Genomic DNA, 13,980 nt, shown 5'->3' on the forward strand with positions numbered 1-13,980 from the left:
TGAACCTTATATGTATGGAGCTCCTGCCAACACATTGATCACCCAAAGACAAACAAGCCAAAAAAAAAAACCAAAAAACTTTTCTGCATGCTTTTTTAATATTACTATGTACTGTTATTATTCAAAGAATTTGCATCAGAAAACACATCAGAAAGTAGAGGGATTCAGTCCTGGTCAAAATTGGGACTTGCAATCTACAAAAAAGAGTGTAAGACTTGCAGGAAAATCTGGAGTGTTGTAGGCTGGATGTACTTGGCAACCAGGACATAACTTCATTGTTCCAAAAAAAGGTTTTAGTGATTATCGCAACTTTGACCTCAAACTCCCACATCTGGAAATGGGCTGAAAGTTTGTAGCAACATCTCAGTTCAATGGTCCTCTGTTAGTTTTAAAGCCAAACTACAGGTAATATTTTAACTGGTAGAAGATGAGCAAGAAGCCACTTAACTTTAATTCTTTGATCTATTTGTTTGAAAAATGTCATGACCAATATCAGATGGTTTCCAGCAAGTTAATGCCTGCTACTGAGAATTAATATTTAAAAGAGATGATAAAAAGGGTTGGTTTTTTTTGGTTTTTTTTCTGGTGGTATCCAATAGAACTAAGAAATGAGACTTGCCATCAGTTAAAAAAGATCATATCAGACTAGGGGGTGTCATGTTCTTTGCGCATGTATGAAAGGCAATAGGTGGGAATCATGACCTTTATTCACATATTCTGTCAAGACACAGTGGAGGTTCAAGATATATTAAAGCACTTAGGGTCAACACGCATTTAAATACATTTTCATTGGTTGATTATATTTTTAAAAATTTCCCATATGAACATGTATTCTAACATTTCCTTTTTCTTTTTCTTTTCACTTTTCTTTCCCCTCTCTTTCTCCAGATAAACCAAAGATGAAACAAGGAAGTAAGCTATAGTTTCACTTATGAAATTAACATCTTCCACAAGAGTTTGTGTAACTGTGCTCTTAATAATGGAGCTGTACAACAGCTTTAATTTCTCACTGATGGGCTTCTGAAAGTAGAGCCTTTATGTTATGCTTTAAATTACTTATTTTGGCTGGAGCTCTGTCTTCAGCTGTCTTCTTTTTTTTGCAGACACTATTGCACTGAACATGAAACTTTGTGGGAATTTTTCATTATGCACAAGCATAGAAGAAAATATTTTTCAGTCTTTCCACTGAATTTTATTTCTCTTTGCAGAGTCTTCTGTGATTAACTTAATATTTAAAAATTGGAATTATTTTTTTATTAGGACTATGAATATTTCTGAATATGTCTGCCAAATATGGCTACAGATATCTGCAGTAAATTGTGTATTTTTTCATTCTGAAAATAAGGGACTGAATAATAAATTGGTGAGCACAAAACATGAAGGTCAAAGCAGGAGAGCAGGAGTAGTTTCTGAAGCAGTCAGTCTGAAGTGTAATGAGGAATAGAAGAGACAACTTTATTTCACTAAAATTGCATTTTTGACCTTGTTCAACAGATTTCTTTCCCAAGTCTTCTCTTTTAAATATTACGTTGTATGGAAGTATCTAGTATTTCCTTTTTAGAAACACAATGTAGAAGGAGAAAAATAATGAAAAATTTATCTCTTGACATCAGTCCCAACAGATGAGGTCTTTCAATGTTAACAGCAAATTAGGTTTTTCCACTTGATGGTTATTTCTACCATAAATAAAAACTTATTATTTATGGATTCCTTCAATTCAGATTCCCCAGCACCTCAGTTTGTCTTAGTCAGAGACAAATATTAAGCCATGAACAAGAAGCTTTATTGATATCATGATAAATTGCTATTTAGACTGCTACACAGTCTATGCTTTTATAATAAAAGAGACAATTTGTGAACTGTGTGTCATTAAGGCAGTAAACAATTTCCACTAAAACTACCTACTGTAGCTTATACAATTTTCATATCTGTCTACTAAACACAACCTCCACCTCCTAAACACAAACTCCTCCTCATCAAGAGTCTTGACTTCTTATCCTATGTGTAGAAAACAAGAAGGTCTTCTAACTGTTTTGTTTAATATATCCTGGCGCTGAATTGCTGCTGAGTGTTTCAATAGAAGGAATTTTTGTTTCATATGTGGTGGAGAACCTAGTATTTTTAGTTTTCCCAGAAACCACCTATCAGAATTTCTCAGATGACATATATAAAACAGTTTAACCATCAGTTACATTACTTTAAATGCAGGAAGTCAAAATCCAAGTCTCCGATCTTTTTATAAAAAGAAGACCCTTGGCCTTGCTCAGCAAAAATGGGCAATCCCAGTCAGCTCCAATGAGACAAATTTGACAAAGCATCAGTTTTGACCTTTCTGGTTACGAGCACTGAAAAGAGCACTGTCCTCGTCTCATACTAAGCTGAAGTTTGCAAATTTTATTATTAAATCTATAATAGTTGATCAATAAAACACATTTTGTGGAACTGAACTTTCTGAATGATACCTGGTGAATTTTATTCACTTTATTGGTGTGACTAATTCTTTTACAGATCCTGGAAAAGATAAAGAATTGAAATCTCCAGCTGCCACGAAAAATAAAGGTAACATGGCAAGATGAATTTGTATATAACTAAGATCTATGTGCATCCAAAACAAAAAAGCCTTGGAATGCATTGCCATTTCAGTTTTTAAAATATGGTTTTGTAAGGAATTTATAACCATTATACTATTTCAGTAAATTTACTATGAAACTTAATTGGCATTACCTGAATTAGAAGTGCAAAGAGTGCACTGTTTACACTAGTTATGAAAAAAATTTAGTAGGCTAAACCCAGAATTTAGGAACATTTGTTAACAGTTATTATGAGCTGCAAAGTGAAATAAGTTTTGAGTGATCTTCATTCTTTCTTCAAATTTAAGAAAATTTGTGGTTTCACTTTGTGAGCATGTTAAAACTGATGAATATTAATTTTGTGCTACACTTAATTAATACATTTAATTGATATCTTGTGTCAGTTAGAAACCGCTGATTATTCAATCAATCATTATCCTAGCGGCATTTGATGTTAACCATTTAACACTCTAGCTTGAAAATTAATACATTTTTTTTTACAGAACATGCTAAAGTAAAGGAAAGGAAGAATCCTACATCTTTAAAAGAAAAAGGTAAGAACACATAATAAAATATAGGCTGTGCTAAAACCACACAAAGTAGAATGAAGATGCTAATTTTTTAAACAATCATTAGCAGTCTTTCTCATTATAAATCTTAACCAATCATAATTTAATTAGTTAAAATATTCTATAGTATCTACAGCATTAAAAAAGTGGGGGGAATATAAATAGAATATATCAAGACAATTAAAATTCAGAGTTCTCAAAATTAATTAAATCAATATCATTAATAACTCTGTGTAATAGTTAAGTACCTTGTAAAGAAGGTCTGAACAATGCTAAGTCTTTAATAGGGGCCAGTTAAGAAATTCTGAACTGAATCACAAATGTGTGAACTAAGTAAGAAGAAAGTAAGATTTATGAGCACATGAGTGGGAAACATGCCTTCTATACTCTGTAAAAGTTACAGCTAAAACCCCAGAGCTTCTTCCAGTCAACCATCTGCAACATGAGAGCTGGTCTGAATCTTTCTTGTATTCCTTATCTTTTTTTTTTTTTGGCAATTTGATCAGAGTAGATGGTTAATGCAGTTAAATTTCCTTTCATCAACTGTTTTATTGGGTGGTTTTTACACATTTTATATCTTCCCTCCTTTCTAGAAGTAACTTTATTTGGAAGCAGTTACTTAGGGATAAGTCTTATTTGACATCTTCAGAATAAAAAGATTTACCATATTTTTAGTTGAGTTAATATTTATTTTAAGTTATAGTCTCTAACTATTATAAGCCTATAACTATATATAGATAGATATGGTCTGCAATATATAGACTTTAATCTATAGCTATTTCAAGCTATAGTCATTGCATGTGATTTCAAAGAAGGAACTGAAGGAGATCAATTCAAGCAAAAAGATGACAAAAACATATACAGGAAAGGAGGAATAATTTATTGCTAGATATATTTTCAAAATCCTAGAAGCTACGTTCATTCAGTTAATTCCTTGTTCAAAAATTTGAATTAAATTATGGCAATCCGCAAATTCTCTTGGTGCATATATTGTTAATTTGTGCGTGTTCTACTCCTGATGTACACATGCTCCATTTAAACAGGCTTAGTTACCTGCACCAGAACTGTATATCCAAACTCTATGGAGTCCTATGGCCCTCCCCAAAGACTGCCTATAATCTGTGTCTGCCTGATGGTGTTGTGATGGAAAATTTAAAGAAGCACTTGAGTGACAACCCTTCCCCCTCTATCCCTGCATGGAGCATGTGTATTCAGCCTGCTGCTCCTTTCAAAGGATTACAGCGAGGCGGGGAGAGGAGAAAAAAAAAGAGAGAAGACCCAAAACTCTTTTCTCTTTGATAAGAGTTTCTTTAGAGCAAATGGATAGTGGTTTGCCAGCACTGAAAAATTTTCCATAGTGTGTCCTTTGTTGAGAGTGGCCGCATCACTGCTTTTTTGTCTCCTATGCTCCTGTTTAACTTATCAGCAACTTCAATTACTAAGTTATTAGTAATTAGTCATTACAGGTCCTTCTAACGTGACAAAGGAGGCAAGATTTTCTCCGCCCAGCCTTCAGAAAAGAGCAGGTAGGAATTTCTTTTAAATGTCAATACAGCTGAAAACTTGCTGCTGAATGTATCTGCAAAGACATCACAGGCTCCTGACCCCCTGCAGTAGCACTGATATCCAGCCCAGCTGAGCCTGTCCTTCAGATGCTGAGAGCTCTTGCTGATGCAGCCATCACTGTTTCCCATAATAGGCATCAAACTGGCAAAATTCTGTGCCTGTGCCTAAAAACAAGGATGCTGATTAGTGAGCTGTAGAGCTCAGTTGAAAATATATCAACATCAAAGACTATAGGGACAACTTATAAAGCTGTGGGGAGAAACTTCTAGAAACCTTGGTGCCTTTCTTAGTTGTGTATTTTCTTATTGCATTACGGATCACTCTACTGCATAAACCTATATTTCACATTATTTGTTCCCCATTTCAGTAATCATATCTGCCCAAACTGTGGTTCATAAATTAATCAAAGCCTATTTGCTTGTCATTCCTTCCCCTCTCCACCACCTCTTCAAGCCTCATGAGTGGGCCTCTATAAATGTTATTGACCAGGTCACTGGGGACATTTTTTTACCCTTTGGGACTTGGTGTTTTACAATTTTTTTCTTAAAGTGGATCTTTCTGGAAAATAAAAATATATCAAAGGACACAGGAAATGAAGGATTTTTAAGACTGCATATACTTCCTATTTATGTATCTTGGAATTTTGTTACTATTCATGTAAACAAAGTAAAGGAACACTTCTAGGTGAAGTGTTAAATACTCGTGGTGATTAATGTGTGTCTGGCACCTTATGCAATAAAGGAACTATCATCACACCTCATTCCCTTTGAAGGATGGGCTAAGTTTGAATGAACACAGATGATGTCCAGACCAAAAATCTTATCCTAAAGCAGGCTATATTTCATAAACTGAAGCATAGTGGTTTTATTTAAAGCAGAAAGAGGAAAATTAAATCCCTGAATTTGGAGTTGTTGCTGGGATACTTTATAGATCATAACCCTACAAAGTTGCTTTATCTATTTTATGAGGTGAATAAAATGTCTTCAGTCCTGGAGCCCAATTTTATTGAGAGTAGTTAAAGAGAACAGTGGAATAGTACATTTTCCACTTCTTAGTGATACAGGACACCTCAGGACTCTGTCTGAATTTATAACTAGCTTTTCAGCTCTTCCCTGCAGTAAAGAGTAAAGAAGCCTATTTATACTCACAAATATAGAAACTGATTTTCTGTTGACATAAGCATATTCAAATAACTTGAGGCCAATGAAACTCTAAGTTATAATTTGCCACATGGTTTTTGGTAGGTATGTTAACCAGATAACAGAGTAGAAGTTCATTCATTCAGAGGGTGTAACAGTGGCACTAAAAGTTTGTAATATTTAATATACAACTCTTTGTTGGTTTTTTCTAAGATATTTGCATTGTGCTGAGTTATTGACAGCATCTATCCTGTATAGATAACAAAAATTCCTTCTCACCCTGTGTTCTGTGATTTATTTTCCAAACAAATACCCTTTTTTCTTCTTCCTTGCTTTTGACATGTTTTGGGATATCTTTGAATATTTCCTTATGTCAGCTATGTGTGGATAATAAACCTATTTATTTTCATACACAGATTGATAGGGGAAATAATTCAATAGTGTGCATTTCTTTCATGCCATATATATTATAGTATACTGTCATTAAAGAAACAAATGAGCTGATTTGTACTTGCTATGCAATACTTACACTTCCTTTAAAGCAAATGTAACATGAAATATTATCTTGCCTGTGGCATTTTTTTTTTCTTAACTTGTAATATTTTTTTCCCCTTAAAAATGGAGTTATATCATGAACAGTAGCAGTTCACATTTCTGTCTATTTCTATTTATTTATCTGCCATTGTCATTTGCATGAGAACTATATCGTTATCCTGAGGATATCACACACTGCTGCTGCTTCACCATTCTATACCATCTTCCTAACCTGACCCAGCTTCACCCCCGGAGTAGAATGTGGGAGGAAAGCATTATGGTGAAAGCTGACTTTAAGCCAGCTTTATGTTTTTCCCCTGCTGGGATCAGCAATAAAGTGGTCATTTCAGAGCAGAAGTTTGATAAGTCCTCAGTAAGTACATGTTTAAACTTCTGAAAATGAAAACCTGCTCCCTGGAAGAAAAGCAGAACTGGTGATCTCAGTATCCTCGGCTCAGAGGGTGGGGAACTTGGTGCAGCAGGTAACGTGTCCTGCACTGAGAGTTGCATCCAAAAGTTGTAAGGCTCAAAAGTGCTGAACCTTCTTTAGGAGCTACATATTATAGGAAATCTAAGGGAGATCTGCTACATGGATGGCAACAAAACCCACCATGGGTATGTGGCACAAAACCCACAAGGCCAAAGATTTGTGCTGTGGCTGCAAGGGTGGCTGCTGATCACTGAGATCACCAGTGTGCCCAGAGTGAGGCAGCTGTTCCCTCAAGCCTTTTCATATATTCAATATAGAGGCAATTTCAAAGGGTTTCAGGCTTCACACTGGAAGTTTTCTCTCAGTCCCCTGAAGAAGAATCCACCTGCTGCTGTGAAGATCAGGCTCCTAATTTCATAACCTATCCCTGTGCAATGTGGTTTCTCTACCAGCTTTAGCCACCCTGGAAGTGGGGGCTGAAGCTGGTGGAGAAACCAAAGCTGTTTTTTTCTGTTACAACTCACACTTAAATCCAGATGGATAAGTGGGATCACTTCCTGGTACCATGGTAGCCAGGAGGATGTTCAGAGTTAAAATTATTTTTTAAAGAATCTTCTTTTAGCTTTTTCTGTTTTGCTGAAGATTTAGTTTACTTTCATTTGGAATAAATGGCATGGGTTTTTTCTATATGCTTAGGTGCTATATCCTGTCAGATGGAATGCAGTTGAGTCTATTTAGCATTCTGCAGGCTGTGATGTTCTCTCACTCAAATAGCATACACTCAAAAGCCTATCAAATTATTTCTTCACTTTGGAAAAAACTATTTTCCCCTAATTTCCCTGATAAATACACTTAGGATGTCAAGCAACTGTTGCTTGAAAAAAAGAATATTTAAACATTAGTTGTTTACACAACATAGTATATGCTTTTCCTGTGCTTGCTGACCCTGAATGCATATTCCCTGAAGGACTGAGGTAAAGATATATTCTTCAGAGGAAGAAAGCATAAACTGTCTTCATTAAGTTTTGGATAAGACCCAAAGAATTCCTAATCCTGTGTCATTGCTTGCTCATTTTCCTCGTCTTTCGAATTTTTCTCTTCTATGTGGTCTCTACAAACAGTCACCAAAAGCAATTTCTGTTCTTGCTTTTGCTACTAACTTTATTTCACCTTAAAAATATGAGACAGTCTCTAGAGAGTATATAAAGAGAGATCAAGCTTGCATCTATTTATGTTCACAATTTTGGTCTTGGTTTCTAAATATTTCTTGACTCGTCTTTTAAATGTAGAAGGGTACTCCTAAGTCTCAGAAACATAATTATCTTCCTACAGATCCCCTGAAGGTAAAAAATCTCAAGAATCCAGAGAGCATAAAAGAAAAAGGTAAGTGAAGAAATTAAGAAATCCAGACCTGAATATCACAACAGTTAGTCAGTCTAGAAAGAGTTCTTGAGTAGGTATATAAAAGTGTGGAAAACAAAACCCATCCTTGATCCTGTTTAGATTATTTTAACCATGATATTGTTTTTAATAATATTTGTGCTGTACAGACCCCAGTAGGATCCCTAGAAATCATCTGGGCTTCTTTTAAATGTGAATATTTGAAATAATGTCTTGGGGAAAATACTAAAATTTGCTTTTATACCATTTTTGGATGTTGGTTGTTCAAAAATGAGTTGTTTAAATTCCACAGTGAGAACATTACTGAAGGGAACTAGACTGAATCTGGTCCATGTGGCTACAGCTCAGGAATGTGGGTGTCTGAGAATTAAACTGGCTGAGGCTACTGATGCATCCAGGTGTTTGAGGGTGACTGATAGGACAAATTTCTTTTCTTAATTTGTTGGCAATGTGGGCACATACATCTCTGTGTCTAATCCTTTCAGTTGCAAGACCACTGCTAACGGTTCACACAGGGGTCATGGGTTGCTTGATAGCATCTATTTGGAGCACACCTTATTTGTTGCAATGTGATGTGTATGGAACACTCTTTCTGTAGAGTACTAAAACAGCTGAAAAATTTAAATGAAACAGCAAAGGCTGTCCGTACTGTGCCTGGTTCCTGAGCTGGAGCAGCACATCTGAAGTCCAAATTGTTACAAAGTCCCCCTTTTTTTGGAAACCTGAGATACTGGATGCAGTCCAGATTATGACTGCTGAATCGATATAGAACAAAATGACACACTTCTGCAAGGAATGTATTGTTCCTTGTAAAAATTGTAGGAAATGAAGCCAGGATGTCCCTTGTGGCTGAGAATTCTCCTCTATGCCACTGCTATCAGTCCCTGTGTCTCACCTGGACACCAAAAGAAGATCATAATTTTCCTTTATTTGTGGTTACCTAACTACTGAATTTTTGGGGGGCTTTTGGGGAATTTGGTTGGTTGCTTGGTTTGGTTTCTTTTGTCCCTGAGTTCTGCCTTGCCAGTTACTAGAAAGGGAGAACTAGAATTTCAGGTTTGATTTTTTTTCTCATCTCCTTTAACACTTTGTCATGTACTGAAGAAAAAAAAAATTAAAGATACAATTAAGTCCCTGGACTATTCATTTTGACATAAAATATGTTAATGTACATTTGAAGGATGAGCACTGCTCTTCTTTTATAGCCCGTGTGCCTGTCATTTTAAAAGGCTATATATGCATAGGAAGTGAAATTCTGTTCACAGGCAATACCCATATGGCCTCTTCAATATTAAAAGAGTATTGGCATCCTGAATGAGTAGCTGGTCCTTTTGTCACTCCTGAATAAAAAACTCCCACTTACCTTTGTCAGCAGCCTCTGGCTTTCAAGAGAAATATTCCTAATATTTCAATTATATCAATGTGGATTAGTTTTTATTTGGGTTCAGCAAAAGAAGAAATCATTGATGCCAACTGCTCTGTAGAATTTCTTTCTTCTTTTTAAGCAATTCTTCATTGCCTGCTTGAGAGAGGGCTCCACAGTTTCCTTAGAATTCAGAGAACCTAATGACATTTTGAAGGCATATTATTTTGCATATTCAAGACTAGAAAGATGAATGGATGACCTTGTTTTTTTTGTCCTGTTCTTTATTTCCATGCTGTTAAATCCATTCAATTATCACATCTCTTTTGCTCTCCACATATCAAATTTTTTTACTTGTTTTCTATTCAAGTGTCATCTCATTTCCCTAACCTGACTTGTGATAAATGTTAAATGTTTCTTTCTAGAGACTGGAAAAAGAAAAGATGTGAAGCCTCCAACAGCCTTTAAGGAAAAAGGTAATGTCTTATAATTATGTGGCTGGCAAATAACAAGTCTTCTGCTGGTATCTCAGTGCAGTTTTGATATATTTTGAATTACAGGCTGTTGACAAAAAGGGACCAAGCTTAGATTCTTCTCATTTAAAAGATCTGATATATTGAAAGGAGCAGTGTCTGACATGATTCAGAAATAATAAAGTCATACCACTTCTTATTGTGGTGTTCTTTAACTGCTGTCTGACCTGCACAGCCAACGCTGCAGTGGGAGTGCTAGTCTGTTCTGAGTGAATTATGACAGAGCTGCTGCTAAATGCTGAAGTGATAGGCTGCACAGGAATGAGGGTGTGGTTTGACCTGCAGAAACTTTGCCAGAAAATTTAATGGGACTTATTTTTTGTTTGCTTTCAACGTTAGTTTGTGCCTTTTATTGAATTAAATGGAAATTCTAATTCTTAACGCATCTCTTTTATGCATTTGGCTGATCTGGTGTTATGCACATTTGTTACAGTACCAATGAGCACAGTGTATATTTATGTTGCTAATTTTCTTCTTTCATTTTTTTGTTTGATTTCTCTTTCAGACTCTTCAAAACGAAAAGAAATTAAGGCTTCAAATAATCCTAAGGAAAAAGGTAACAATCCCAAGTTGAACTGAACCTTAACCTAAGTTTCAGTTGAGAAAATAAATCTGTTGTTCAAGGTGTCACAAATTAAGTCCCTGTTTCTTTGGTTAGTTATTCCTGAATGTCCTTGAATGGTATCCTTTGCTGCTGAACATTTTTTTTACCTGATTGAACAAGTGACAGGTGCATATGAGGCTATACAAAGTTGTAGCTGTGGTATTTTATAGTCTCTAAAGTCAAAAGGAATTAGTTTACTTTTTCTTGATTTTTGTCTTATTCTTTCTTTTTAAATTAGTCATTTCAGATTGCATTTTACTTCTTCTACATATTATTTGATTGCACTTTTCTCTCTTTTCTTATATTGAAATATCAGCACTAACTATCAAATAAAAATCAATAACAATTTATAGTACATCTCAAATACTAGGCATATTTAGACACTGTAATTATAATTAACCAACTATGTTTAGGTTTATTTATTCATATCAAATAAATTCAAACAAAACTTAGTTTACTTTTATCCTTTTTGCATATGGACTAAATGCACTTTTTCATTATAAAACAGTTGTTCAAGTTAACTGTGTAAATAATGGATAATAGGGATAAAAATATGTAAAAACTTGTTAGCTAATAACAGTCATTTGAGTCATGGAAATGTAGTAGTCTATTTTAAAATCTTCCACTCAGTTTTGAAAACTGTTTCAGATAATTGAATAATACTGCTTCCTATCTTTAGAGCTTCCCTAAGGAATGCTAGAAGTATTGAGGTAATATTTTCTCTGACAAAGTTATGAGAGACAACATTCACAAGTTTTTAAGTGCAGCTATTTCACCTAGAGTATAGCAGACTAGCAGACATCAGCTATTACTTTGTATTGTTGTATAGTACTGATTTAAAGTAAAGGCTTAAGTGCTACCAGAAAAAAAAAGTGCTATTGAGAGTAGCCCTGTGAAGAGGACTTGGGGGTGCTGCTGAATAAGAGGCTGGACATGAGCCACCAATATGCTCTTGCAGGCAAGAGAGGCAATTGTTTTCTGCGCTGCATCAAAAGCAGTGTGGCCAGCAGGTCACAGGAGGTAATTCTTTCCCTCTGGTGTAGTGCTGCACCCAGCTCTTGGGTCCCCAGCACAGAAAGAACATGGACCTGTTGAAATCCAGAGGAAGCCACCAACATAATTAGAGGGATAGAACACCTCTCCTATGAGGAAAAGCTGAGCAAATTCGGTTTCTTCAGGCTGGAGCAGAGAAGGCTTTGGTGTGACCTAATTGTGGCCTTCCAGTACCAGACAGGAGTCTTCAAGGTGGATGGAATGAGACTATTTACAAGAACATGTAGTGACAGGACAAGGGGAGATGGCTTCAAACAGAAGCAAAGTAGGTTTAGATTAGATATGGGAGAAATTTTTACTGTGAGGTTGGTGAATAGGTTGCCTAGAGAAGTGCATCTACCCCTCAGGTGTTCAAGGCCAGGTCAGATGGGACTCTGATTTATGTGGCTGAGTCGAAGATGTCCCTGCTGCCATGGGAGGTTATCTTTAAGGTTCCTTCCAACCCAAACCATTTTATATTTCTATGAAAATGAACTTAGGGCTTAAATAGTTTGAAATTCCTTGTAGTAGTCAAAGCAGTGTATCAGCTCTAGTGGAGTGTGATAGCCCTGGGTTTACACAGCTTTTACCAGCTTCCCAAGCGAGATGAGCACTACTCACTTCAGTTATTCCTACTGCATTGCATACAGCCTTGTATGTCATCTATGGATGTACCTGATGCCTTGCACAGCGCGCTGAGAAAAAGTGATGTCTCACACCTGAGACAGCATTTCTCTTTGACTCTAGCTGACTCTATAAGAACTTAAAATACTTGGATTAGATTCTGTCAGACACACAATTGGGCCAACTGCCTGCTAAGTCTTGTGTATCTTAGGTCTGCCCAGTGAGCAGGACTATAGATCCTTCAGGGCCCTGAAGCAGGACTGCAACAGAAAAGTTGAGTAGGAAAGTTGAGCTTGAGTGGGAACATCTCAGGTTGCATGCTCTTACATAATGAAACCACTATATGTCAACAATAGGATTCAGTAATTTGCTAGTCTTCAAAGTTCATGACACAGTAAATCTTATACAATCTTCCTTTGGAGACAGTTCAGCTCAGTGGCTGCAGGTTTTTAAAAGTTGTTTCTGTCTTCTCTGTTTCATGCGACAGATATGCTATTTCCTAGTTTCTGGGATTCAAACAAGTACAACATTTCCAACAGCAAATACAACTAACTCAGTGACACTGAATATGCATGACAAGACATTGACATTTTGTCAGAAGAGTGCAACCCCAAAGCGTACAGTGGCTTTAAGCATTCATGTGGGATGCTGCACATCACTAACCCTCCCTTTCTTAACAATGATAAGTGACATGTCACATACATCAGGCAGACAGTTTGAGAAAAGCCTCTCTGGAAAAAAGTATTCCAGAAATTTTTTGGCCATTGCCCTGTAACCAAGTGTGAGCAGGAGGTCACCTTTATGAGTGCTGTATTTTTTAGCCAACTGAGAGTTCATGGGGCGCTTCCTCAGAGGACATCTCAGGTTAAACTAGCCAATCAAAAATGCCTTGAGAAATAACAGTGTTTGGATTAGCACTTGCTACTTTACAGAAATATGTCAAATCCCATGTAAATTACAGTAACAGAAGTGGCCCCTTTGTTATGATAAGTACATTGCTGAAATGTGAAAATCAAATTCACAGAAGTTCAGTGTAGAATTATAATATAAAATAGAGAACTAATAGAGAACTAATAATAGAGAACTGAAATGTAAGGTAGATAGATTTGGTATACAAAAATCTCAATATCAGCCTGTTCAAATGACCCATCCGTTACAGAACATCATTGCTTCACACTGTCAGTAAGAAATACTTCAAGAAAATGCCAGAGCTTTAAAAGTCAGACTAACATAATGACACATTTTTAACCAAGACTGAGTCATAATGGCGGGTATAAAATTCCCATTTTCAGTCAGAATTTCTCTGTAAATATTCTTCAATAGACACTAGAAAATAAGAAAAAAAGAACAGAAGTAGCATAATATGAATGAACACCAAATTAGAAAAGAGAATTGAAATTTTAATTCCAAAAAGTAGGTTACATAAAGGTAAGGTATGTTTCGTGGCAAACTACAAAGTATGAAGTTGTCCTCGTGGCTTGATACTTGATCTTTTTATTACTTTTCCTTAAAGAAAATATTCAAGCTGAATAATATTTACCTGCATAGATATGTAGAAACATATTTTTGGTATGTAAATGAAAGTATATCTACAGATACTTCAGGTATTTCCTGG

The 13,980-nt window shown here is 35.8% G+C and overlaps 1 protein-coding gene across 23 annotated transcripts in view; it reads left to right on the forward strand.

Moving 5' to 3' along the window:
- TRDN (triadin) overlaps positions 1-13,980 on the forward strand; it is a 223,406-nt gene that overhangs the window by 150,960 nt on the left and 58,466 nt on the right. For 15 of the 23 annotated variants that reach the window (XM_058801368.1, XM_058801382.1, XM_058801369.1 and 12 more), the window contains 7 exons: positions 889-912; positions 2,509-2,559; positions 3,074-3,124; positions 4,597-4,665; positions 8,141-8,191; positions 9,998-10,048; positions 10,611-10,661. In XM_058801368.1, coding sequence (XP_058657351.1) covers positions 889-912; positions 2,509-2,559; positions 3,074-3,124; positions 4,597-4,665; positions 8,141-8,191; positions 9,998-10,048; positions 10,611-10,661 — 348 coding nt within the window. The remainder of the gene's footprint in view (positions 1-888; positions 913-2,508; positions 2,560-3,073; positions 3,125-4,596; positions 4,666-8,140; positions 8,192-9,997; positions 10,049-10,610; positions 10,662-13,980) is intronic. The other 8 variants (XM_058801376.1, XM_058801378.1, XM_058801383.1 and 5 more) reach the window with 2 other exon arrangements.

Source organism: Ammospiza caudacuta, chromosome 3, assembly GCF_027887145.1.
Source record: "Ammospiza caudacuta isolate bAmmCau1 chromosome 3, bAmmCau1.pri, whole genome shotgun sequence".
NCBI classification, from domain to species: Eukaryota; Metazoa; Chordata; class Aves; order Passeriformes; family Passerellidae; genus Ammospiza; species Ammospiza caudacuta.